General features: G+C 29.9%; 3 protein-coding genes and 1 long non-coding RNA gene across 7 annotated transcripts in view; 2 read left to right on the top strand and 2 right to left on the bottom strand.

The window, feature by feature from the left end:
- Positions 1 to 440: 440 nt before the first annotated feature.
- On the bottom strand, positions 441 to 16,332 carry LOC130898219 (girdin-like). 2 transcript variants are annotated; one of them, XM_057807329.1, is made up of 18 exons: positions 16,038 to 16,281; positions 15,825 to 15,942; positions 14,645 to 14,800; positions 14,258 to 14,584; positions 13,205 to 13,373; positions 12,958 to 13,143; positions 12,790 to 12,901; positions 12,470 to 12,555; positions 8,633 to 10,375; positions 6,542 to 6,714; positions 6,308 to 6,470; positions 5,056 to 5,132; positions 4,762 to 4,999; positions 2,813 to 2,910; positions 1,155 to 1,401; positions 957 to 1,090; positions 791 to 874; positions 441 to 710 (listed from the first exon to the last, which is right to left on the bottom strand). In XM_057807329.1, the coding sequence occupies exons 1-18, from the start codon at positions 16,081 to 16,083 to the stop codon at positions 554 to 556; spliced, it is 4,314 nt and encodes a 1,437-aa protein (XP_057663312.1). In that variant the 5' UTR covers positions 16,084 to 16,281; the 3' UTR covers positions 441 to 553. The 2 variants fall into 2 exon arrangements, with proteins under 2 accessions (XP_057663312.1, XP_057663311.1); XM_057807328.1 differs by having other exon boundaries at positions 12,470 to 12,901; positions 16,038 to 16,332.
- LOC130898226 (uncharacterized) lies at positions 2,460 to 16,002 on the top strand. Of its 2 annotated transcripts, none has more exons than XR_009059851.1 (3): positions 2,460 to 2,780; positions 12,277 to 15,128; positions 15,827 to 16,002. It is a non-coding gene; the product is annotated as an uncharacterized LOC130898226 (long non-coding RNA). The 2 variants fall into 2 exon arrangements; XR_009059850.1 differs by lacking the exon at positions 2,460 to 2,780 and adding an exon at positions 10,502 to 10,891.
- On the top strand, positions 16,287 to 18,988 carry LOC130898222 (probable ATP-dependent RNA helicase DDX56). Its single transcript, XM_057807333.1, has 2 exons — positions 16,287 to 17,519; positions 18,206 to 18,988. Exons 1-2 carry the CDS (start codon positions 16,630 to 16,632, stop codon positions 18,969 to 18,971), a joined length of 1,656 nt encoding a protein of 551 aa, XP_057663316.1. The 5' UTR covers positions 16,287 to 16,629; the 3' UTR covers positions 18,972 to 18,988.
- A 2,513-nt stretch (positions 18,989 to 21,501) lies between these two features.
- LOC130898221 (monocarboxylate transporter 12-like) overlaps positions 21,502 to 26,603 on the bottom strand; it is an 85,067-nt gene continuing 79,965 nt past the window's right edge. For both annotated transcript variants that reach the window (XM_057807332.1, XM_057807331.1), the window contains exons 6-10: positions 25,725 to 25,975; positions 25,397 to 25,666; positions 25,207 to 25,344; positions 23,573 to 23,932; positions 21,502 to 22,611 (exon numbers count right to left, since the gene is read on the bottom strand). In XM_057807332.1, the coding sequence (XP_057663315.1) occupies positions 22,304 to 22,611; positions 23,573 to 23,932; positions 25,207 to 25,344; positions 25,397 to 25,666; positions 25,725 to 25,975 (1,327 nt within the window). In that variant the 3' untranslated portion in view covers positions 21,502 to 22,303. The remainder of the gene's footprint in view (positions 22,612 to 23,572; positions 23,933 to 25,206; positions 25,345 to 25,396; positions 25,667 to 25,724; positions 25,976 to 26,603) is intronic.

Below are 26,603 nucleotides of genomic sequence, written 5' to 3'. Positions count from 1 at the left end.
TTGATATCCGTCATTAATACTTTGTCAGTAGTCGTTACAGGAGATCCACATCCGTTAACTATATAATAAAATGGCCGTTAATTGATATTTTGAATACTCAAGTGCCAAAGACAGTGACATCTGTAAACTAGATAACAAAATGGCCTTTGAATCACACTGTCAATTACATTTGGAGTCTAGAGACACTAGAGGGAGTAACATACGTGAATTAGATAACAAAATGGCCGATAAATCACGCCTGTTATTAATACTTCGAATCGGGAAGCGTTACAAGAATTCTAATCTGTCAAATAGATGATAAAATGGCCGGTCTATGTGGTATCATTAAGATATCGCATTAGAGGGCGAGACTTCTGTCAATTGTATAACAAAATGGCTTCCGGTTTATAGATCTCTGTTGGATATACGAATCAGTTTCAATTTGAAATAAATAAAAAGCGTTTTTATAATGGCACTTGCTAATAAACACTTTTAATTTAAATATTCAAAATTAACACAAACGTAAAAAAATAGAAAAGGGCGGTAGAAAAAAAACGTACGAATAATAATCTCTTCAATATGGCGGGGTGCCGATTCGATGCGATATGATCCTAAAAAAATCATCGAGCGGACATATTTTGTACTCGGTCGTCATTTTACATTGCCAATGGACGCATACTACTCCGATAAGAAGCAACAAAGGAACGCACATCACCCACATTATGCAGTTACTAAAAAAAAAAAAAGGAAATTTAATTGTCACGCCTGTCAGCTGTCAAAACAACTATTTCGAGGTTATATATTCACTCACCTACCACTCGACTGTTTTTCTTTGGTATTTTCATTCGAGTTTTTTGAAGGAGAAGGAGAAGATTTTGTTTGAACTGGGAAATGTCTAAAAAAATTATTATAATAAGCGACTAACCTCAAATAATTTTTTTTTTTCGATAAAAATTTAATTATAAGGAGATTTTTACGTGTTTCCTGATGATTTAGTATCCTCTAGGTCCTGTTTGAGTATGGCCATATAATTCGTAACCAAATTCCAACACTTGGTCATCCTCAATTCGCAATTAAGTACGCCGAGTTGTCCAGCCGATTGCATCAAATCCTTAAACCGATCGAATAAACACAAATTAAGAAAAAAAATTTCGAATCGAGACCGTTTTACCGACCTGCATCATGAATCTGACGTCTTCCAATAACACGTACACCGGATTAATGGAATCCTTGGCGCCTATGCAATTGTGGTCTCTCAAACGCATCGATATATCCTTGAGCAAATATTGGTATTTCCTGTATTTTTGGTTACAAGCTGTTTTTTGTTTACGCAATCGATTTTTGATATCTTTGGAATCCAAACTCACTTGAATAGCGAACGCTGTGAATATTTCTTCGGTTTCTTCTTTTGTTAATTTCACCCTGTATCATTTGTTTCGGTTCAAACCGGTTTCATACAATAAATGATCAAGAAGAAGTAAAATAATGATAAAAAGCGATTTGTATATATATTTGATTGTGAAAATTGAAAATTGTGAGAATGTTTCAATCCTCCCCCGTATTTATAACATGAAAATTAGTTAAAAAAACATTTTAAACGCATCAAATCACAACGATATTGTTGTTGATTGTGAAATTAACCACCTTTTGTTGTCATTTTTTAATCGTTTTGTATAAAAGAACAATTTTTTTGAAGAAATTTTGAAAATTTTTAAAAATCTCATGATAAATTTTCCTAACAACAATCTTTTATATAATTTCATCGAAAATATCAATTTCCAAATATCTCCGAAATAAAGTTGCACTCGGCAACGTCGCTTACAGTGAAATTTCTATTTCATTGCTATTATTTAGTGTACTTTGTAATTCCCGCGCGAAATATTCTAACCTACGAAAAAACTGTTTTTTTATTGGTAAACTATGTGGCAGCGTTGCCAAAATGATGAGTAAAAAACTTTATATAAAAGATTATCGTAAATGTTTCAATCTTCCCTCGTATTTTTATCAACATGAAAAAGAAATAATTTGATTTCTAATTATTTACGTAACATTTTTAAATTTATACACAAAAAATTAAGAATAAAAAAAAAGATTAGTATAAATTTAGTTTTAAATATTTATTTCGGATCATATAATTAAACTTGGCAACATCATATTTCCTTAAATTTATATAATTAGTGATAATTTGTCATATTTCGTAATTCCCGCGAAAACTATTAGATCATAGAATTACATGCACTGCTAATTTATTCGGGAAAGTGTCGATATTACACGACTATGTACGATTAATTATGTCTGCTTTCGATGATTCCAAATGAATCGAAATTATATGAGAGAATCGAATATAATATAAATTTAATATGAAAAATTAATTTCTTTTCGAGGAATCGATTACCAATTCCGATAGATTCAGGTTATAACAATTCAAATAGAAAATGAATAAATGAAATCGAATCGATTTTTGACAAATTGAATTTCTCGTTACTTTATGATCTAAGATCTTAACCTATAAATGACTGTTATTGTGTTGATAATTTGATTGAGTTGCGACGTTAATTAATTGAAAAATATAAATATTTTAAGTCTCAAAATAAATAAGTTCATCGAAAATGTTTGAATCTACCCCTGTTTTTTGGTAAATATGAAAATACAAACGGAAATTAATTGGAAACCATCACAATATAGATTGAATTTACTATGTTTAATCATGTTTGGAATCATTTAATAAATAAAATGGTAGAAATGGTAAAAGGAACAACAGATGCGAGTGAAAAAGTAATAAATTAGTGTTATCTAGACAAGTAAGTTGATTAATTAATATATTAAAACTTACTTTGGGCTATTCTCATGCAAACCCAATTTTTCCAAAAGAGTATCTGATAAATGAGGGAAGGCGTCCTGTATTCGTAAATCAAAAGAAAATAGAGGCAACTGAAAATAAAAAACATGCAATAACACAAATACACCATTAAATCATTTACATAAATTTACTGTACGAAGTTTTGGATTTTGTATATGAAAATAACCGTAGAAATCACAGTTTTTTCATGTTAAAAGTATTTTAAAAATTGGTGTCAACATTTTTGTAGTAGCAACTTCATTTTGCCTCCAATTTGTTTCCTACACAAACAGCTCTTCTTCCAAATTCGGAGTTTTAATAAATTCCAGAATCTACTCTGGTTTCGAGAAGGTTAGATCTTCTCTACTATAAAAGTCTTGCTTGAAACATCCCTCAAATAAGCTGACAATGAAGAAGTATCCAATCTAATCCTCATTAAACGTAATTCAAATGCTTCTAGAATCAGAAGCACCAAATCTAATGTATTTTCGGGGTAATCAAAGACGGTTAACCATATTCTCCGTATATAACCTACTTTGTTAATTTATAACTAAAATTTTAATTCTTAAGCTATAACCAACAACCATCTCATCGTGTTGGTTTGCTAACATATACAAGTTGAATAACTTAACTCGGTACTTTGGAAAAAACTATTTATATGGATATTTATGGTTTTTGAAGTCACATCAATATAAAATAAAAAAGGAATTTGATACGTTAATGGAACTTAAAGTATCTAAGGGACACTTTGAATAGCTTATCTATGACGTTTGTTGCCATTAGGAGCGGTCAGTGTACAATAACTCTTATCGAATACAATAATAAATTAAAATTAGGAAATCCTAGACGATAATGGAGGGTAAAATAAGGTACTTAACTATACGATTAACAGATTCTAATAGTTCCCATCAGGTGAGATAATTCACACAAGAGGTTGGGTCTGGGTTACATTCGTGTAATGTCGCCAAATTTATTATGTCAGTACACCATTTTTTACTCAGATTCCAATCTAATACTTTCCGAGGAGAGATCCGATCAAAGAAAATACTTCCAGAGTGATCATTTTTCACTATTCTCTTTCTAATGAAGCTATTTTTTATCTGAGCATGCTGTTGTACCACTGAAAGATTCCAGGTTTATATAAAAACATTCATGCTCCTTTCCTAGTGAGTTTTTTTTCTTGTGGCGATGGGAAAAGTTCTACCAGCCTACTCCCAAATGTCTTTAGAACTGAGCATTACCTTGACCAAGGTCTCAGGTGTGATACCTTGATTCAGCGTGGCTTCCAGCTCTATCAGTATGTCTAAAATCTTAGAAATTTTAAAAAATCGTGCTCCTAGTGAGTGTATTGGTGTCCGTATTCATTACCACATATCTTTCGATAGGAAATACTCAAGATGTTTGGACAAGAGCTTATCCATGATGAATAAGCTCCATAGATAAGTCGATAATTGAAGTCGAAATTTTATTTTCACATAAAATTTCTATTTATTTGTATTTTTGTTCCATTTATAATCAACGCAACCCAATTTTCGAACGTTACAGTATTTATAAACGAATATTTTTAAAAAAATGTACGAAATAGATGAAAATTTTGGAAATTTGTTTAAAAAAGTGTGTAGCTTTTTAAAAAATATTCGTTAATACATTTTAAAATAAATTATTTATTTCCTTTAATTTCTGATATGGAATTAAACTTGGCAACATCGCTTAAGTCATTTTTTATATATGAATTCGTCTAGAAACGTTTGTAAATTTTTTTTATAAAAACAATTTTATAGCAAATTATAGACAAAATAAATTACAGCGTTGCCAAGTAAATCTCATTTGTCGCACAGTTGAATAAAAATTTTTTTTTCAAAATTAAAAATTGTCACAATTATTAGTATGAATATTGAAACAAATATAAACGATTTTATTGTAATAATAAAAACTAAACTCACGTGGTTAAATCGATCGTAATGGTTATCTTTTTCTTCGTCTTCTTCTTCTTCTCTTTCTATTGCCAAGCTAACCTTGACATTCCGACTGTCGGGACTGCGGGTGTGTATGTCGCCATTTTCTTCTTGTTCATTTTCAACGTTGGATATTTCTATTCCTGGAGAATCTGGACTTACAGGTCTGGATAATTGCAACGTTGCCGGTCGAAGGGTGAATTTTTTAATATTCTTCGAATCCACACTAAAAAAATAATTTTGAAGGGATAAACGTTTTGAGGATTTTTTTGAACGACTTACGAATTCGAATTGTACTGATTCATCGGAAGGAAATCTTGAAAATTGTCTTCATCTAAAGATTCCATGTTTTTGGAAGACTTAAAAACGAAAAAATTGGATATTAAAATGAGGGAAAAAATAATAAAAAAAATGTGTAATGACAATTACTGTAAAGTTAGTGACATTCTGACATATTTAATTTATCGCCAACTTTCCTTTCGAAAAAATGACAAAATCCCCAACTGCAATTCAAGAATTTACCGTTTTCAATATGACAGTTATAGGTTACGTTGAAACAACGTTGCCGGATTCGGAAAATAATACGGAAATTACAGAAATTTGAAATAGTGAGGTTATGTCGATATTTGATGTCAAAAAATAATTCAAATATAATTAATTATGTAATTGATGGGGTTTGGATATAAATATTTTCAATTAAAAAAATTTTATATTTTAACAACGTTGCCAGTGTTTAAAAATAGTACGGAATATGAGGAAATGTGAAACAATGAGGTTATGTATGATATAATGGAAAAATTGACATTTTAACAACGTTGCCAGTGTTCAAACATAGTACTGAATATGGGGAAAAGCGAAACAATGAGGTTATGTATAATATAATGGAAAAATTGACATTTTAACAACGTTGCCAGTGTTCAAACATAGTACTGAATATGGGGAAAAGCGAAACAATGAGGTTATGTATAATATAATGGAAAAATTGACATTTTAACAACGTTGCCAGTGTTCAAACATAGTACTGAATATGGGGAAAAGCGAAACAATGAGGTTATGTATGATATAATCGAAAAATTGACATTTTAACAACGTTGCCAGTGTTCAAACATAGTACTGAATATGGGGAAAAGCGAAACAATGAGGTTATGTATAATATAATGGAAAAATTGACATTTTAACAACGTTGCCAGTGTTCAAACATAGTACTGAATATGGGGAAATGCGAAACAATGAGGTTATGTATAATATCATCGAAACATTGACATTTTCACAACGTTGCCAGATCTTAAAAAATTAGATGAAGATTGAGGAAATATACATTAATATAACATTGACATATGACATATGATATTTATAGCCAACTTGCAAAATCCACTAAATTGGAACGAAAAATCCCCAACTGCCCCAACTTCGATCAACATGAACGTTATACTTAAACATAGTTGCCAGATTTTGAAAAATTGAGGTTATGTCGACATAATTATTTTCAAATGATAAACGAGTAACAAACTTTTGGTCATAAATTCATACTTACAGTAATATCCAACAGCATGATAACTGTTTTTATATTTTCCACGATAACCGAAAGGACGTCTTCGATTTTTAACGATTGGCACAACTTAATATACGGCAAATCTTTAAATTTAGGATGGGATTCTATTTTCTTTTTCCATTGTCGTACAAATCTCGTGAACGCTCTGAAAAAGTCCAATTTACAAACGATATTCTCATTTTTTTCTTTTTTTTTTTTGAAAATTTTTCGATTTACCCGTTCAATTCCTGACAACATTCCGAAATGACATCGGTGAAATTAGAAATTTTATCCAAGGTCGTTTCTTCGCTTACACATCCATCGATATTTTCCATTATACCATCAAAGTTATTCGTCGACATTTTTTCCAGTGTATTGGCTTTGGTTTCGGTGGTTTCTCGAATTTTTTCCTGAAAATTTCATCTGAACCTAATGCCTGCAAGTAAGCTGGCAACAATGGTTTTCAAAGTGTAAAAAAAATTATGTCGAACAGCCCTTTGGACTATTTTGAGACATAACAGGGAAAAAATTACAAAATTTTTGTGCAGATAAAAATACAGATTGTTCGATTGATCAATTTCTTCTTCTTTCCCTGGTTACTTGGCCTTTACCTCATATAATTATTCAGTTACACGATACTCAAGTTCGTTGACATGAAGTTTTCAATTATTTCATACTAATTATTCGACATTGATTTTTATAACGGGACAATCGGTATAAATATACGATTGCTAACTAATTTCTGTGTTTTTGAAACGAAAAAAACCAAATTGTAACGTATGAGTCAAAATGGAAATTTTTTTTTTACTTATTATGATAATACCCTGTATAATAAATTCTATATAAAATGTATCATTGCAATAATTCTGGTATTGGAAACAAAATAAAGACCGATCCTTGAAAACCATTATTGTGGTCATGGACAAATGTCTCCATAACTACTGTCAAATGTCAAACGTCACAGAAAACGGTTTTTCGCTAATATCTTAGTAATGGTTAATTTTATTGAAAAAATTGAGGGAATCAAATTTGTAGTTTAGCATATTGTCTACAAAAAACGTAGTATCACTTTTTTTTGTAAAACTAAAGGTTTTTATGAAAAATTGATTTATATAATTTCAAGTTTGTAAATAATCATTTTTTTGCCGCCATTTTGGTTAATATTTGGCTGTATGGAAATATCTCAAATGTGCGTAAATCTTAATTTTACCTTTCAACAAAGATTTATTAAAAATAAAACGATTTTTAGTCATTTTTGAAAAGATATGTATAATTGAGAAGTGTACATTTTTTTAAAATCAAATTTTCTCTAAAACTGTAACTTTTACAAAAAAAGTAATACCACGTGTTTTGTAGACAATTATTAGAGCTACAAATTTCATAATGAGCATTTTGTTCGTAAAACTAATATTTAAAGAGATATTAACAAAAAACTGTTTTTTTTTGTCACCTTCAACTTCCAAAATCTTCTTAAATCAGGTCTAATAGTCCTTGAATGCGATAAAAGTATTTAGCAGATTGAAATTAATAAAAAAAAAACGAAATTTTAACAACGTTGCCAGATTTGCAAAATATTATGAAGATTGAGGAAATTTAAATCAAAGTGCAATGACTTTTATTAACATTTTGACATAAAGTTTCATTGCCAAACTTCAAATTCCACTAAATTACAACCAAAAAATCCCTAAAGCGCTACGAGGATTTATCAAAATGAATTTCCGTTATAAATACTAGTCGTGTCAAGTGTCAAATGTCACAAAAAACAGTTTTTCGCTAATATCTCTTTAACCATTAATTTTATTCAAAAAATGGAAGGAATCAAATTTGTAGTTTTGAATATTGTCTACAAAAAACGTAGTATAACTTTTTTTCGTAAAACTAATGGTTTTTATAAAAAATTGATTTATATAATTTCAAGTTTGTAAATAATAATTTTTTGCCGCCATTTTTGTCAATATTTGGCTACTTGATTAACTTAAATGTGCTTCAATATCTATTCTATCTCGTAACAAAGATTTATCAAAAATAAAACGACTTTTAATAATTTTTTAATTCGATAGATACCATCAAGATTTTTAAAATCAACTTTTTTCGAAAACTGTAACTTTTACAAAAAAAAGTAATACCGCGTTTTTTGTAGACAATTATTAAAGCTACAAATTTCATAATGAGCATTTTTTTCGTAAAACTAACCGTTAAAGAGATATTAATAAAAAACTGTTTTTTTGTGACATAACCTCAAATATACAATTTTTAACTATCTCTATATACCACAATTAGTTATTATTCACACAAATTATAATATTTAAACAATAAAACGTTACTTACATTCAATAATTCGAATTCGTTCTGCAACTTCAAGTAGGCCTCCTCCTTCTCCGTCAGCTCCATCAAAATATTAAATGTTTTAATATCGTAAGCCGTTGCGGCAGAAGTTAGAGCTTGAATTTTGACATCCCGTTCCAACAAAACATTCGACAAACACGAAATCTCCTCATCCTTCTTCGCCAGATCCGATTGGTAGTTATCCAAATCGGTTTTCTGTTTAAATAACTGCGTAGACAACTCCATTATCCTATTTTCCGACAACAACTTGATTTTCTCATTTTCCTGGGTGACGTTGTTCAATTTGATTACCAAATCCGCCGAAAGCTTATTTTGTAATATTTTAAAATCGACCAGTTGTTCATCCAGCTTTCCGACTATATTTTTCTCAATTTCCAAAGCTTCCTGGGATTTTTTCAATGATATTTCCCTTTCGTTTAAAGTTATGAGAGCGTCGCTGTATTTTCCTTTCAAAATTTTCAATTCTTCAGTTAGATCCATTTTTTCAATATAGATATGTTTATAACAATCTTCTTGTTGAATTATTTTGTTATTAAGATCGTTTATTGTAGTTTGTAATTTTTCTACATCATCCGATTTGATTGTTAATCTCTCTTTCAGGGATTCGTTTTTGTATTTCTCCAATCGTAGCTCTTCCCTCAATTTTTCTATGGTTAGTTTCTGTTTTTCGAAGCTTCTATTTTTGAATAATCTCTGTGGTTTTTCTAGTGATAAACTAGATTCCGAAGAAGCATCTCCATCCGTATATTCCCTACTTCTTCTTTCTTCTTCCACGTCTAATTCGCTCTTCACTCCACTATCTTCACATTCATTATCATTTCCAGGAGATTTATTTTTGTGATTTTCCAAGTTAATTTTAATTTGTTCCAATTCTTTTATTTTGTAATGTAAAGTTTGTTCGAAATCCGTTAAAATTTTCACCGTATCCTTCCTATAACATTTTTGGTTTTCCTTTATAATATCCGCTTCTTTTTTAAGTACAACAATTTGATTTTTCAAATTTGTACATATTTCTAATTGTTCGTTATATTTAAAAACAGTTTCTTCGTATTTTATTCTCATTTCTGATATTTCCAACGATGAATCACAGTTTTTATCAACTTCTTTTTTATATTTTTCTCGTAATTCTTCTAAATTTTTCCTTAAATCTTCATTCGTTAACCATATTTGTCTTTTAACATCACCTTCGTTCCTCAATATATCCTGCAACTGTTTTATCCGTGTATTTTTTTCTTGTAAATCCTTTTTTAAATTAATCACTTCATTTGTTAAATCGACATTTTTGACCGGATCTTCTCTATTTCTTATCCTATTTTCCTCTATTTTGATTTTTAATTGTAATTCATCTATTTGTGCTACTTTTTTAGCGAATTCTTTTTCCAAATTTTTATACATCGGTTCAAAATCGATTTTATTCTCGATTTCGTTAATTTTCTTTTCTTTGACGTTTAAAATCGATTCTAATCTATCGAAATCAAGTTTTAAAGCTTCTAATTGTTTCACTGTATCGAGTTTATCAGTCTTAATCTCTTCTTTTTCCAACATTAAATTAGTTAATTTTCTTTCTAAATATTTCGCTTTATCTTGTACGTTACCATATTCTTTATTCAGCACTTTATTTTCTTCTTCCAAGGTATCGATTTTTTTCTGTAAACATTCGATTTCGTTTTTAAGGTCATCGTGATCGATACCATTCTTAACCTTGTGATCAAATTGCGGATCGACCTAAACAAAACAAAAATATTTATTCAATCAATAAAAAAATCGTACTATAACTTTACAATTACTCCTGGTATATATAAAATTAATTAAATATACTAACATTGTCACTGTTATGACGCAAATCCTCCCTACTACAGTCCAAGGTCATTTTACAATCGAAAAGTCGTTTACGAATATTATTTTCAAATTCTTGAAAACGTGATTGAAGAATAGGCAACAATGTTAAACTTTGAAAACAATTAACACAAATAGTTTTACCACATTCTTTTATATCACTCATATAAGACTCTCCACAACATTCACATTTTTTAAAATTGTCCATTTTTTTTCACGTTCTTAAGCCGGATCTGTTTCGTTACAGTAACAAAAACCGATGATAAAGACGTTCCAGTTTTTTTTTATCGTAGTTAGAATGTTTTGTCTACGAAATCGCACGAAAATTGTTGATCGACAAATAAAAAATGTTTAGTTGTTCCAACTAGTTTCGATACTTGAATATTAATAAGTATTTTCTGAATGGTATGTCGAAATTATTTAGAATTGATTATATTTAGTGCTAAATATATTACGTGATATCGTTTTAAACCACTCGTATGCGAATGGCAATAAATTTTGATTTTTGACTATTCACAACTAATGTGAATAAAAATAAAGATAAGCAGGTATAAAAACGCCCCTTGATCTATGCCTGATGTTTACGTAGGGTGTAAGTTGATAAAACATTTGAAATGAATAAAATATTTCGTTATATTCTCACCTCGTCATACTGATAAACACTCCTATCGATTATTTCTGGGGATGTTTGTGTTACAAAGAGGGTAGATGATAAGATTCTAGTTAAAACTTAAGAAAAATAAAGGCACATTTTAAAACGGCATTCTTATAAACGAGGTTAAATGGTAAATATGACAAGATGTTTTACATTGTTGCCATGTTGTAATTATTTTCTGATCGTTGTGATGAAATAATATTGTTAAATTGATAAAAATAAATTCATTCGATACGAAAAATAACTTTTCACGCAGTGTTCAATACTCTATTTTTAATGGTAATGATTATATATGATAATATGATTATTAAAAAATATAAGTTACAAACGAATAATCTAACAAAATTTACTGATTTTATCAACAATAAATCTTACAACACCGAATATCGTTACAACACGCCTACCAACGTTTAGAATGTTATTTCCCCTTATACATTAGTAGTGATTTCATTAATTGTTTGGTAATTTAGTTGGAAACTTAGGTTTTGTTAAGTTGCTGTAATTGTTATAACAAAATTAATAAAAGTAAATAAACTTTGTGTTGAGATAAATACGTTAAGTAATAAATTAGTGACTGTAAATTTAATAATAAAAACTTTTTTGAGTTAATGTACCGTGCGAAACATTTATTTTGAAGTATGTAAAATAACTTTCTTATTGTTATCTGGTCGTAGTCTTGCGAGAATGAATGCTTATCTGAAAAGGAATGTAGGACAGTGTTGAACAAAGACTCTTATCAATTGTTATGTTATTTTTAAATTAATTCCATTTTTGATATGAAACTATATCAATATAATAAGCAGAAGACAACATCCTCTGATTATGAGTAATAAACATAAAAAAAATTAATTGTTAATGACACTAAATTGGAATGAAAAAATGCAAAATATACTGGGTGTTGATTTAACTATGCTTATTTCAGTTAAGTAAATTACAATTCTTCATAGAAATATGAAAAGTTGAGAATGAGTTTTTCATTTTAAAATAATAAAGGTATTTTTAGTAGTTGAATATAATAAGCAGAAGACAACGTCCTCTGATTATGAGTAATAAACATAAAAAAAAATTAATTGTTAATGTCACGAAATTGGAATGAAAAATATACAGGGTGTTGATTTAACTATGTTTGTTTCAGTTAAGTAAATTGAATGAAAAGTTGAGAATGTCGAAATAGAGAAAAAAAGATTTTGAAGTTAAAAAAATATATGGCGTTTATATTGAAGAAATATACAGGGTTTTTCATTTGAAAAAACCGTATTGGAAATAACTTCCCATTCAAACTACTAAAAACGACGCCATACATAATAAAATATGGAAACGTCACTTACCTGGAACAGTTCGGTTTGTAGAGATTCGTAGGGGCGGGCGTTGGGAACGGCGGCGCACCGAGCCTCCTCTCCGCCGTCTCCTTGATCTTGAACAACATTAGAACGTTCAAAACAAAAAATATTCGGTAAAGATCGCGTCGACATCGCGTTCAGAGAAAAGGATTTCCTCAACCCCGAACCGTTACAATTTTTCGGCGTACTAGAATTCAACACTCTATATAACATCTTCGGAGTTGGAGAATGAACTTTTTTCGTTAAGGGACTTTTGGATAAGAGACATTTATTTTTAACGGGGGACGAATAAATCGGGATGGTATTACCTCGGGCAAGGAAACTGCTCATTTCGTCCAAGCAGCTGTTGTAATGGGAGGAAAGGGAATAGCGTTTCGAGGAAAGCAACTTCTCCAGATCCTGTTGTTTGTAATCCAAAACCTAAACACCAAAAATTTCGATTCGATTAAATTAAATTAAAATTTCGTTCCCCTCACCTCGTTTTCAGTTAAAACTTGTTCGAGCTCGGTCATTTTTTCGCATAATTTTAGTCGAAGTTCGTCGTTTATTTTCGAAAAAGTCGATATTTCGTGTTCCTTCATCTCCAATTCGGTTCTAAAACCAAAAATTTCGTTTTCCAAATTTTGTTTAGTCTTCGCGAAATGCGCTTCCTGTTCCACTATCTGCGAAACGTTAAAACGTCAAAAACCAAAACTTCTTCGGAAAACAATCTCGACATTTTACCTCTTTCTCTAATTTTTGAGCGTACTGGTTCAATTGAACGTTATCCTTCTCGAAAAACGTCAATTTTTTGTTGAGTTCTTCTATTCGCTTTTTACCCAGGCCGATCTCATCCCTCAATTCGTCTATGCAAGTTTTATTTTCCTGCACGTCTTCGTTAACTTGTTGTCCACTAAAAAAGTAACAAAAAGAAGAAGAATATAATGAAAATCGAATGAAAAATAAACGATATATGCGTCCTGGAGCCGGTCCTGTCCGGTTTTAGGAGAATTCCAAAATTTGGCGAAGGCGCGACACTTTTCATATACCCGGAATTCGTTTGATGTTTGTTTTCATCATAGTTTTGAACTGGTATCTACGAAAATCTATTTATTTTCTAGAATTTGTGAGAATTTCTTTTGGATATATAAACGAGTTCGTTCAACACGGTTTAGTCTCACTCTCACCAGTTGATTAAGTGACTTCTTCGAATGAACACGTTTTCTAAGTGAAGTGCAGTGTTACCGGACTCAGATAGAACAAGAGGAGACATTTTGAGACAATAATAAAGAAAAAGGAGAAAGAAAATTGTAACAAACTTGTTGAAACTTATCCAGAAATTAAAAAAACAAACAAACTAACGAAGAAAGACGGGTTGGAGACTAGAAATCAATATCCACGTGGCATTAAGCACAAATTTACAGAATTTCTCCAATATGGAAGAGAAAACCAACGTGGAAGATGAAATTATGGATGAAGACTGGGAGGTGAGGGTCCAAGAGCAAAGTGATAAAACCAAAAACTTTGTTATTTCAAAATTTCACATAAATTTTGAGGTTATGTGAAAAAACTATAAATACAAAAGTTGTAGATCTTTTCATTACCCACAACTTTGCTAATAAACTTTTCACCATAAGACTCACAGCTTTACAGATAAACCGTTTTTTACCCTACCTTAGATCGAATTTTTTTTCCATTTTTATTATATTCTCTTCTTTTTCCGAAACGTATCATCTTAATATTATTGGTCTGGTCTAATAAAAGTGGTAAAATATAATTTTGACATCTAATAATCACCTTTGTAGACGTGTTTTACATTTCTGTAGTTCCTCTTGTAATACTTCATTCTGGTCTTCGGAAAAGGCTAATTGCACCTTCAACATCTCCAATTCGCTGCTAACTTTGTTCAACTGATGTTGTAATTGCTTAACTTCTTCTTCTAATATAGTCTTTTCAGGTCCACCTATGCTAATATCTTTGGCTTGTTTGGTAGGAGACAGGTTATAACTTGAAACGTTAGACAGATTGAGCAGCCCTTCACAATTTAGAAGTTTTTGTCCGAAACTTGCCCGAGGGGTAGATTGTGTGTAAGGGAGTAATTTTTCATCGATAACGTTTAATTGACTACAAAAAAATAACATTTTCTTTATGGTATATATATATAGATATCGTTTCCGTTCTCACCTAGGGGTTCTATTGAAGACACCATCAGCGTCGTCTTCAGAGTGACTAGCTATTTTTTGTGTCCATTCATTCATAACTGTGAAAAACGTTTCGCCAGTAACAGATACGTTTTTATTTTCGGGGTCTAACATGTTTTTCAAAGTTTCTAAAGCCGATCTGAAATTTTGACACATTTTTTGATTGATACATGAAATTTCTTATCATAAGACATGCATCTTTTTCCTTTCTTTAACAAGATACATGTAGAAACAAAGATTTAACCTCTTTGAAGCTGGTACAATCATTTTAATATGGGTTCCTAAGCATACAGGAATAAAAAATGACAAAACACTTCCCAGGAAGAGAAACCAAAGGACTCTTGTTGGTGTGGAGCTTTATTTTATACAGAAATTTGATCCTGTGAAAGTATATAGGCGAATGAAATTCAAATTCACTTTATTTGAGGATGCTCCAGCAATACTTCAATAAGAAATATATAAAATCGGTAAATTCCAAAAATACTGTGCCAAATATTACCAAAATAAAATAATTTCCACTTGGTTTTCAACTTTCCACATTATAAAAATTGGCAATCTTTGAAAGTTTTTCTTGATGTTTAATTTAAATTGAATTTAAATATTAACGAGACATATTTGTATCTTTGACTCAACACTAATTTGCATAAAATAACCATCAAGGAAAAAATAACACATTTGCATTACAAATTTCACGACACTTACTGGTAAATATTGAATAAACATTACAGAAGTATATTGGAATTTATCAAATTAAAAGTATTGTAGCTAAAAGTGATAAATAAAGTAAAATAGTTTATTAGAGAGAAGCTGATAATGAGATAGTTTTTATATTTATAATGTTTGGTAATTATTAAGATCCCACAGGAGAAATATCGTTAAAAAATTAATATAAATGTGTTTGTTAACCATGAAATTTAATGGTCTATAACCAATAGTACAATGTCAGCTTAAATTATATAAAAAAAATGAAATAGGATAATTTTACAAGGACTATTATTCTTTTATGAAATAGTTGCTACATTGTTTGGAGATTATAATATTAGTTATCAGAATTGAGCAAACAAAACTAATCAAATAAACTTATTTTAAAAATTATGACAATAATGTAATAAACACTTTAAATCTCTTGAAAATATATGAATTATATATGAAAATGTACTTACAGATCTTCCAGCAAATAGGGCCTTATAAACTCAATTATCTCCGAAGTAGGGACCATATTCACGTTTTGGGGGTCACACGAAGAGTAGATGTTTTTCATGACAATTTCCATTGTTGGACCTAAAATAATCATTGCTAAGAAATATAGTTTGATGAATAATAACTTGAATTAAGTGACAATTTATTATGACTTTTTATTTCTCGAGTTTACTTACCACAACAACTAGTGTCTAAAGCTATATTCGGTATATCTTTATCCATTTTTCGATTTAAGAACACACACACACACTAATAGTTGAAAAAATAAACAAAAAAAATTCAACCTAAAAACACTTATACATATAAACTAAATTAATGTAATTCTTATTATAAGTTAGTTGGTGTTGATGATCAAAATATTGAATATTAACATAAATAATATTTATATTCTTGCAACAACAACATTCTACACCATTTTCACACCCAAACAAGTTTTAAATTTTATTTTTTTTACGCATGCGTTTATTTGTGAGGTTAATTTGACTCGCCGACTTAACCAATAGAACACAAATGATTCAATTAGTAAGTTATAATGAAATATATCCTCATATATTGTGAAATTATTACGTTCATTATATCTAATGAATCAAAACAATAGAATAATTCTAATAATAAATAAAAAAAATAATTTTCTAAAACATTTGCGATCGATTACAATCAAACTCACCTTAACCCATATGTCATAAATAAAAAAGAAGAATGAATACAATATAAAGAGGTTATGTTTTGTAATAGCACGTGAATGTTTTTTAATTATTTTGCGTGAAAATGGCTGAAGAAACGGACATAAAACCATTACAGTTTCATGAAATGGAATTGGATGATCGTATATTGAAAGCTATAGCAAAGTTAGGATGGCAACAACCCACAGTGATTCAAGAAAAAGTTATTCCGTTAGTGTTAGAAGGAAAAGATGTATTGGTACGAGCTAGAACGGGATCGGGTAAAACAGCAGCTTTTCTTTTACCTGTGATCCAAAAAATTTTAATTCTCAAACAATCGGCTTTACAACAAGAAACTAAAGCCCTGATATTAGCACCAAGTAGAGAACTATGTCATCAAATATGTGGAGTGATTAAGGATTTAACTATAAAATGTTCCAGAGAAATAAGATATGTAGATATATCTTTACCAGTGGATTTAAGTGTGCAAAAACCTTTGTTGGTCGAAAAACCTGATATAGTTGTAGGAACCCCTGGTCGAACTTTACAACACATCAAGGCAGAAAACTTAAATTTCAAAAAATCATTAGATTTCGTTGTTATCGACGAAGCAGATTTAGTGTTTTCCTTTGGTTATGAAGAAGAAATGAAAGAACTAATTGATCATTTTCCAAAAATCTATCAAGCTATTTTAGCATCTGCAACTTTAAGTGAAGACGTTAAAAACCTAAAAATGTCCATTCTTCGCAATCCAGTGTCAGTTAAGCTCGAAGAACCCGAACTGGCCCCATCAACTCAATTAACACATTATCATTTGAACGCCGAAGAAATGGACAAAGCTACTATACTTTACACTTTATTGAAATTGCACTTAATTAGAGGAAAAACTATAATTTTTGTTAACACAGTTGATAAATGTTATAAAATCAAACTTTTCTTGGAACAATTTGGGATAAGGACGTGCGTTTTGAATTCTGAATTACCAGCTACAATTCGGTAAGTACTAAAATACTTGATATAATAATGTGAGGTTAGGTTATTTTCTTTTCCTTATAATTGCCCTTTGCTTATATAATTATGCAGCAACTTGCTGTATTTGAGAATATTCAAATTGGCTATATAAGAAGAAAATAGGTTGAGATTGTCAAAAATCAAGTAATAGGTTACAAAGATGTTAATAGGTTGTTTTTTCACCTATTTGTTAGCATTACAGATAATAGGGAGTTATTGGGATTATGGGGATTTTACTTTTAATGAAATCACTGAACATTATCGCATTTGACACATAGCTGGTATTTCTAACCTATATATATGAATATGAAAATATGATATCAAATTGCGAAATATGACAATTCGAACTAGTGCGCATGTGTCAAGCAAAATCTTTCAGATAGCAACCTCTGTAGACCATATCAACACGGTTTTTAATCTCGAATTGTTGACATTGACATTGTTGACGTTGACAAATTCGTTTTAAAAGATTCTTTTGGTTACTTTTTTTTTATTTTTCAACTTCTCTTTTATTATTTCTGATTTTCCGTCCTGATAATTATTTATTCATTCAATATTCACTGGAGTTGATTTTAGTATCTATTTTTAATTTGCTTTTTAATAATCAAAAACTAACCTAAAACCTACAAATAGATCAACCACAGGGTGTTTAATAATTTTTTTTCTTCAAGTTGTCATTCCGTAAACCAATACAATCAAGGGATGTACGACATAATTATAGCTTCAGATGAATACGCTTTAGAGAAACCTTCATCATTAAGTAACCAAGATAAAAATAAAAAAACGAAGAGGAGAAAAGATAAGGAGAGCGGGGTTTCCCGTGGAATAGATTTTCAGCACGTAGCGAACATTATAAATTTCGATTTTCCCTTGGACGTTCAGTCGTATATTCACAGGGCTGGTAGAACTGCTAGAGGGAACAGTCAAGGTAGCGTGTTGTCTTTTGTGAGCATGAAAGAAATCCCTTTGAGGGAAAAAGTGGAAAAGAAATTGAAGTACGACGAAAGCGAGGCTTCATTTTTCAAATCGTACCAATTCAAATTGGAGGAAGTGGAGTCTTTTAGGTATAGAGCCAAAGATGCTTGGAGGGCCGTTACTAGAATCGCAGTAAGGGAAGCTAGATTGAAAGAAATCAAACAGGAAATATTCAATTGTCAGAAATTGAAAAGTTATTTCGAAGATAATCCAAACGATCTGCAGGTGTTGAGGCATGATAAGAGTTTACATACCGTTAAAATTCAGCAACATTTGGCCGATGTTCCGGAGTACATAGTCCCGCCGACTTTGAAAAGTTTAGCGAATATCACAAAGAAAGGGAAAAAGCGGGAATGGAGGAAAATGTCCGAAAGCTCCAACTCAAAGTTCCAGATGAAGAAATCTAATCCGTTGTTGAGTATGCAGTTCGAAGGTTTTAATAAAAAGAAAAAGAAAAATTAATAAAGACCTTCGTTTAATTTTTTTTTTATTTCACTGTATTCCTAATATATTTAATACAAACAACCCCTTAAAGGGTTTTTGGGTACAGAAAAAAATAAAACTGAATTGTTTCGAATATTATATTACTAATGTATATATAAATAATAATAACTACACAGTATTTGTCTACGGATACACACAAAAATTATTATTTACAAAAATGGGCGTATAAATACCAATTTATTCAATTTTTTTCGTTATACAACAAACCCGATGAAGAATAATAGTAACCGAAACGTTTTTACGCTTAAAAAAACATCAAAAGTCGGATAATGAAATATAACCTCAAAAAAATACCAATGAGATTTATTAAGCATGTTTTTCGAAATATACATCAGTACTCTGATTAATGACGTCATAAATCAACAATTAATGTGGTCAAAAAGTCATATAATGAGGGTATTCAGTGTTAAGTTATTGAATGTAATGATACTCATCGTATTTAGGACACTTTTTTATTTGTTGCTTCTATATAATTCATTTTACAAATTTACAAGTAACTATCATAACCTCAACCAAACTTGTGCAGTTGAATTTTTACGTTATAATTTGTATTTTTACACAAATTTTTATATTTGAAGCATATATGTTGTAAATAAACATGAGCAATATTTTAAATATGGCGCCGAAGCGGAACGTCAACGCGATGTCTATTTCCAGACAAGTCAATTCATGACGTCATTACCATTGGTCAATGTACTAAGGTATATTTCGTGATGCAAGATACATTTTGGAATATACTTGTATAATTTAATAATGTATATTATTTAGTGCTATTTAGAGGTGACAACTTCCATTACTAATTTGACATCAGTTCCAAAATAGTGAATAGACTGTTTACACTAGAACTACACCATCATTCACAATTACACTCTCTAACAGACGTTCAGGGATTAAAACCAAATAGTGTAATTGTTGGTGTAAACTTGGTGTTAAGTATGAATATCACCGTTCATAAAATTTTAACCGACAAAACTATTCATTTTCACCAACTTTATTTCAATTTACGTTAGTAGAACCATATAGAGCTTTTAAAAGAAAATAATATACCAACTTATTGGTCTGTATGAAAAGTCAATAGAAAAAGATTTATATTAATCAATATTAGTTTGTCTATGGTAACAAATGAAGTGCCAAGATTAAAAAAAAGAAGAAATAACCTCCCGGTGTGACGTGTTTCAATCCTATCTCCAGCTGTCATGATTTAACATTTTTGTTTATAAATATGTTGTTGTATAACTTTCTCAAAGTAGATGAATCCATAAAAAAAAATGAAAAAATATTAGCTCCAAGAACAATTTTTTTGTGAATAAATTCTTCCATGGTTGTGCAATGAATAAAACGTTTTTATGGCATCAGTTAAGAGGTAGTCTTAATATAATAACGTATGTAAGTCATTTATCTCTTCATAAATACTATAAATATTATTTCTAAACGAGTTTAACAATTTTCTAAACCGAATTAGACTCACAATCACTTTGGTTGAACGCTACCAATCTTCATAATTCCACAAGGCACGCAATAATTTCAGTCAATTTATTAAAAATAAAACGTTTTATATTAGTTTCGATCATTAATTCGACTCTAGGGAATTGTTTTTTTTTTCAATTATTTTTAGATTATTTCATAGGTTTTTTGGGTATAGTTATGAAAAGATGAATCCTATGATTTTGTCGAATATCTTCAAAAATATTGATTTTAGGGAAAAATGGTTCAAACAAACAATGAAGCTCTTAAAAAGTTCTACAAAAAAGTTTGTATAAATTTTTTATGTAGTACTATTCTTTTGGATGTTTTAAATATCTCGACAGGATGAATTCACTAGCAGCAATGCATCTTTTTTTCCAAAAATATTCTCTTTAATTTGTATTTGTTTCAAATTGGGAAAGAGGGTATAAGATTTTATTCAAATCTCAGTGTTGAAAATTGGAGAACTTCTTCCTATTTTGTGAAGATTCTTTGAACGAATATTGAGGGACTCCTTTCATTAAGCACATTTCTGAAGATTCTTTTGGATCTAGAATCTTTTAGAACAACTTTTAAGAAGAAAGCTGGTGCTAATAAAAGAATTTTTGGCATATGGACCTGGAAACAGAGTTTAAAATTCGATTCAAACGAGAATATCGACACTCAAACTTGTCAAATTAAGTTTCAATTTGATTAAAACGAAATTGAGTTATAATAATAAAAACTCGAAGACATTAGGTTAGTTAATTTGACCCCTGTCGATATGTTGTGGATCATAACAACCAAAACCATAAGTTTAGATAAAAATGGTATATAACCTTTATTAAAGAGCTTTTTATGAGCTTCGTTTTTTGTTTAAAAATTTTTTCCCTAAAATCAATATTTTCGGAGATATTTTGTAAAATTTTTATAACTTTGGAGGGGACTGGGGAAAGTTTTGTCAGTAAAATTTTTTGCCAAAAATTTCACCAAATCGAAGAAATCTTTTCGGAATTTTATCAGACTTTTTTTTTAAATTTCGTGATTGCAAGTTTAGTTGGTTTTAGTTTATATCAAGTCTAACCTAATAAATAGACATTTTTTTATAGTTTGTTCAAGGAAAAACGTTTTTCAGCTAGATAGTTTTTAAATAAAACAGATTTTCTCACATATATTTTATTTTTCATATTAATCGATAGTTATTTTATACCATATTTCAAAATAATAGTTTTCAAATGTTCAAGCTATGAAATTTTCTTAAAGAACTACAATTGAAATAAAAACCGATAATAGTGGCATAATTTTTATAGATATATTGATAAATTGAAAGTAGTGACAACAATGTGAGGTTATAAAAATTAGATTTCTATGACATGGTTAGTTGTTGGTTAGCCACCATCACGTTAACATTGTTCTTCTAGATAAATTTTTTGATTATAATAAAAAAATTAAACAAAAACATTATTTCTGTTTAAAGTAATGAAAATAGCAGAATTTATAAAAAATATTTATAGTGCTAAAGTTGTGTTTACATTTTAACACGTTCCAGGTAAGTTTATTGCTTCTATTATTACTTTTATTATTGATTGAATATTTTAAGTGTACTGAAGCTCGAAAAAGTTATTTGGAAAGTTGATATTTTCTAATAATACCGCGTAAAATTGTACTTCTACTAGAAACATTAAAATATTTCGTAAAAATAAATAAGACAACAAGAAAAATAGGTTATGAATTATGACTTACTCAATTTCGTACTTTGTACATCTCGATTTTATTCTGGAAAACCGTTTCACCATAAACAAACTATAATTATTCAATTCAAACACTCCATTTTTTTTAATACTAATCTAAACCGAGGATTCGTCTATAACTGTAATAACTCTATTAGGAAAAACTTTCCATTTTCCGTTTCCGCTTTTGTTGAGGCCGTTTTCTTCTTCGTTGATGGTTTCGTCGTTGGTCTGTGTCGGTTTCGATCTAGCCAACGACCAACGTCTCCCTTTCCTGTCCAATATCACAGGCATTTCGGCTATTAAATTATTTTCGAACTCGCTAAGCATTAAATAATTTTCTACTTTATTACACGACGTAATACAGTCTCCTATATAGTCCAAATCATCTAACAAGTTATCTGGAAGGTCCATATCGGCTATACCTGAAAACGAATTGTGAACCTAGGCAACGTTGTAATTTATAATACAGACTCGAAGTTTTATAATAATAATCTAAATAACTAAACAATAAATTGAAGTTTACCTGTATTATACTATTTTTTTATTAAATGTAATTAAGTAATTGCGTTTTATTGTATATTTGGAAAATAGAAAAATATACCTGGAAGTTTATAAGTGAGTATAAATTAATTGTAATTCAAATCGTCGAGAGAACAAGCAAAATGAGGTTAGGTAGTGAAAACATCTATTGTTTGTTGGTAAGTAATAAAAAAGAAGAAAATAGGCGTAAATAAAAATTCTATGGAAAACAAAAGAATCAAATAACGTAACGACATTTGACAGTAGTTCAAACATACCGTTAGGGTGGAAAAACCATAGTGACGTCAGTGTTATTACCTCAACGAAAAATAAAAATTTATACCTGGAGGTTTAAAAGTGAGTATACAATTCATTGCAATTCAAATCGTCGAGGGAACAATCAAAGTGAGGTTGGGTAGTAAAAATATCAATTTTTTTGTTGGTAAGTAATAAAAAAGAAAAAAATCAACAAATATAAATAGTGAATTTAGTATATTTGACACGTATATAGACGTAAATAAAAATTCTATGGAAAACAAAAGAATCAAATAACGTAACGACATTTGACAGTAGTTCAAACATACCGTTAGGGTGAAAAAAAAACAGTGACGTCAGCACTTGTCTTGACCTCAACGAAAAATGAATTTATGCTATGTTGCCAAGTTTAACTGTATTTCAGGAATAGTTGGAAATAAATCAAATTTGTAATATCAATTTTTAAGGTTATAAAATATATTTAGTAGAGTTTACCAAAAAAATTACATACAAAAAATGGAAGATTATAGATGAATTAGTAATTTTTCTTCATTATATTGTGTTTATTTTACTAATTTCCTATTTTGTTGCTGGAAAAACTATACATACCTTCTTCAGAAATACAAGTTAATTCGGGTTTGTCATTCGACAAAATAATATTATCTAAAAGTCCTCCACCGCCGCCCTGGTTAGCTCCCATGTCGGTACCGAGCACCAGTGCAGCGGCGGCCGCCCCCATTGTGACGCCGCCATCGTTATTATCGGGTTCTTGAGAAAACGACAGTTTCCTTCTTTGCGGGCAAGTTTCGGATACGCAAAGATGTCTAGTGCCGTTTTCTCTAGTATGTTTATGACGCGCTATTTTCCTCCTATGGAGATCTATGAGAAAGAGCGTGAGGCTACCCACTAGAACGCAAGTTGAGCTGAAGTAGTAGCCCGCGCGGTCTCCGCATTTTTCGTTCATGTAACCTAACATATATAAAAGAAATAAATTTCGAATTATTAACAAATATACTCGAATGAAATGTCGTAAGTTTTCGTAAGCCATCGAAAGTTAGTAACCAAGTACATAATTCATATCCAAATGTTTTTTTTTATTAGTTTTTGGACGAACTGCCCTACTAAACAAGGCCATTAATAGATGAAAAAAGAAGAAATGGTTATGTCTACTGTCACTACAGTTTGTTGATAGTAATAAAAAATTCATTTTATGTGTAGGAATTATTCCAACAAACTTGTCTAAAATCCATAAATTTTTTAGTAATAAATCTAATTTCTCTGACTAACTGTCTAATAAAACAATACCAACAAGAAAGAGAAAAAGAAATATTCAAGAATCCAATATCTCTTAACTATCTTCTATATAATCTAATATTAGTTATTTCGATCAACTGTACAACTGAACAAGGCGAATAATACGAAAAGAAAAGAAGAATTGTTATGACTACTGTTACTGCAATTCACTTGTAATAAAATTTTGTGATCGTAAAAATAATTTCATCTCAAAAATTAGCAAAAAGAAGTTATTTGACCAAACTTATTGAAAATCAATTGGAAGCATTACATAATAGAATAAATAATCGCAGATTCTATTTCAGTAACAAGCAGATTCCCTTTTATTTGATAGTTAAACCTAAACGTTAGTTTCTCGACCAACTGATGAACTGAACAAGGTCAATAATAAGAAAAGAAGAATGGTTATGTCTACTTTTACGACAATATGTTTATAATAAAATCTTGTGATAGTAGTAATAATTTCATCTTATGAGCAAATAAAAAGAAATTATTCCATCAAAATTAACGCAAATCCGTAGGAATCGATACATAATAACTACGTATTCTTTTGTTATTTGTTTATTTTTCAGTGACTAGTAGAATATCTGTATATGTCAAATAAACCAAGGCCAATAAGAAAATAAAAAAAGAAGAAGTCGTATTTCTTTACGGTTTGTTTATATTATTAATACATTTAGTCAATATAAATTTAGGAAGAATGGTACTTCTGTGGCCAGAAAAATCAATTGAAATTCCATTTCACTTGAAAGAACTCAAAACAAGAAGATATATTATTGTTTCAACTTGAATGTTTATTTTTTGAACACAAGAAATAGGTTAGTGATTTTTTATAATAATAATACATTTTTATCGAAAGTTATAGTGATATTTCGTTTTTAATAATAATTATTAGTATCCTTTTTCATTTTTTTCAATAGTTTTGTTGTATTAGTATTAATAATACTCACCAGAGAATGGAACTCCAATCACAATGGGTATCGCTTGGGAACATTGTACAAATCCCCAAGTTCTAGCGAAATTTCGTGCCCTTACACGTTCATACGTATACATCTTCAGTGAATAATGGTATCCCCCACAAAATATACCTAAATATTGTAAAAAAACCTTATAATATATCAGTAAATCTCCCATACTTACCATATATCCAAGCGAACATAACGTAGGCGTGGTAATTACCACTAACGACAGTAAACGCTAATATCGACAACCCACACATAAAAACAGCTGTCTGGCAAAGGTATTGCCTGGCAATTCTGCATTCGGTGGAATTATGAAGTACCAACGTACTGAAGACTACGCAACCCACAGTCCAAGCTAGCCCTAAATAGACTTGCAAAAATATAGTAGAGTCGCCCAAACCTTCGACTTCGGCTTGGTAAGCCAAGTAGAATAGGGGTGTGTTAATACCTGCGAATATAACAATATGATAGTAAGGGGTGGATATATAAACGAAACTGTTTTTTACCGAAGGCACTGATCCCCGTGGAAATTAATAGAATACGGACGGTTTTACTTTTAAGAGTACTGAAGTCGAAGAACGGTACTTTATCTTCTATTTTGTTTTTATCTTTAATTTTCCTCTTTTGGTTTTTGATGTGGAGGATGGCTCGGCGTTGGGGGTGGTACAGAGAAGCCGAACGGTAAAAAGTACCTAAGATGAACGTTACAGATATCGCACCTGTTACCACTTGAAGACCTAACCTCCATCCCAGTGCTCTGTTGTAATAAAAAAAATTATTATTACACAAATTATGTATGTCAAATAATAAATTTATCGCTTAATATTAATTTGCTTGCTAGGAATTGCATAATTTACTACTACTTCCCAAAATTATACGTGATTGGGACGGTTTTGATTGAAAAAAATCGAAAATAATAGTATTTTATCAAATAGAAATCAACATTTTAGTTTATATTAACCTATGTAATAATTTATTAATGCATCTAAATGTTCTTGATTTTAGGTCTCTTTGTTTTAAAATTAGTTGTGATAGTTTTTAAAAGAAAAATAAATTCTGACGTTTCAACTTTTCTTTAATAATTTATTTAATATATATAATAACTAACAATTTATACAAAACAATATAATTAACAAAATAAATTTACTACGTATTTGAATTTCGCGCTTATTTTCAATGACAGCTGATAGAATCTCAGTCAACGTGGAATAGTTTCACGCAGTTGCCATATTTACTAATAGAAAGTATATATTAGACTCAAAGTTGATTAAAAATTTAAAAATATAGTATTTTTTTGGCTTTTTCAGTTGAATATATATGATAATATAAATAACTAAATATCTTCATAATTTATTGAAAAAAAAGTACTTCCCACTATTATACGG

This window comes from Diorhabda carinulata, chromosome 9, assembly GCF_026250575.1.
Source record: "Diorhabda carinulata isolate Delta chromosome 9, icDioCari1.1, whole genome shotgun sequence".
In the NCBI taxonomy this organism is placed as follows: Eukaryota; Metazoa; Arthropoda; class Insecta; order Coleoptera; family Chrysomelidae; genus Diorhabda; species Diorhabda carinulata.
The sequence above is the reverse complement of the archived record's forward strand: the minus strand, read 5'-3'. Positions and strand labels throughout refer to the sequence as shown.

Coding starts and splice junctions, on each gene's coding strand:
- LOC130898219 (XM_057807328.1), bottom strand. CDS start 16,083: ATGGATAAAGATATACCGAATATAGCTTTAGACACTAGTTGTTGTG. Junction 15,943..16,037: donor TTTAGACACTAGTTGTTGTG/GTAAGTAAACTC, acceptor TGATTATTTTAG/GTCCAACAATGGAAATTGTC. Junction 6,471..6,541: donor TGTTGTCAGGAATTGAACGG/GTAAATCGAAAA, acceptor GGACTTTTTCAG/AGCGTTCACGAGATTTGTAC.
- LOC130898222 (XM_057807333.1), top strand. CDS start 16,630: ATGGCTGAAGAAACGGACATAAAACCATTACAGTTTCATGAAATGGAA. Junction 17,520..18,205: donor GAATTACCAGCTACAATTCG/GTAAGTACTAAA, acceptor TTTTTCTTCAAG/TTGTCATTCCGTAAACCAAT.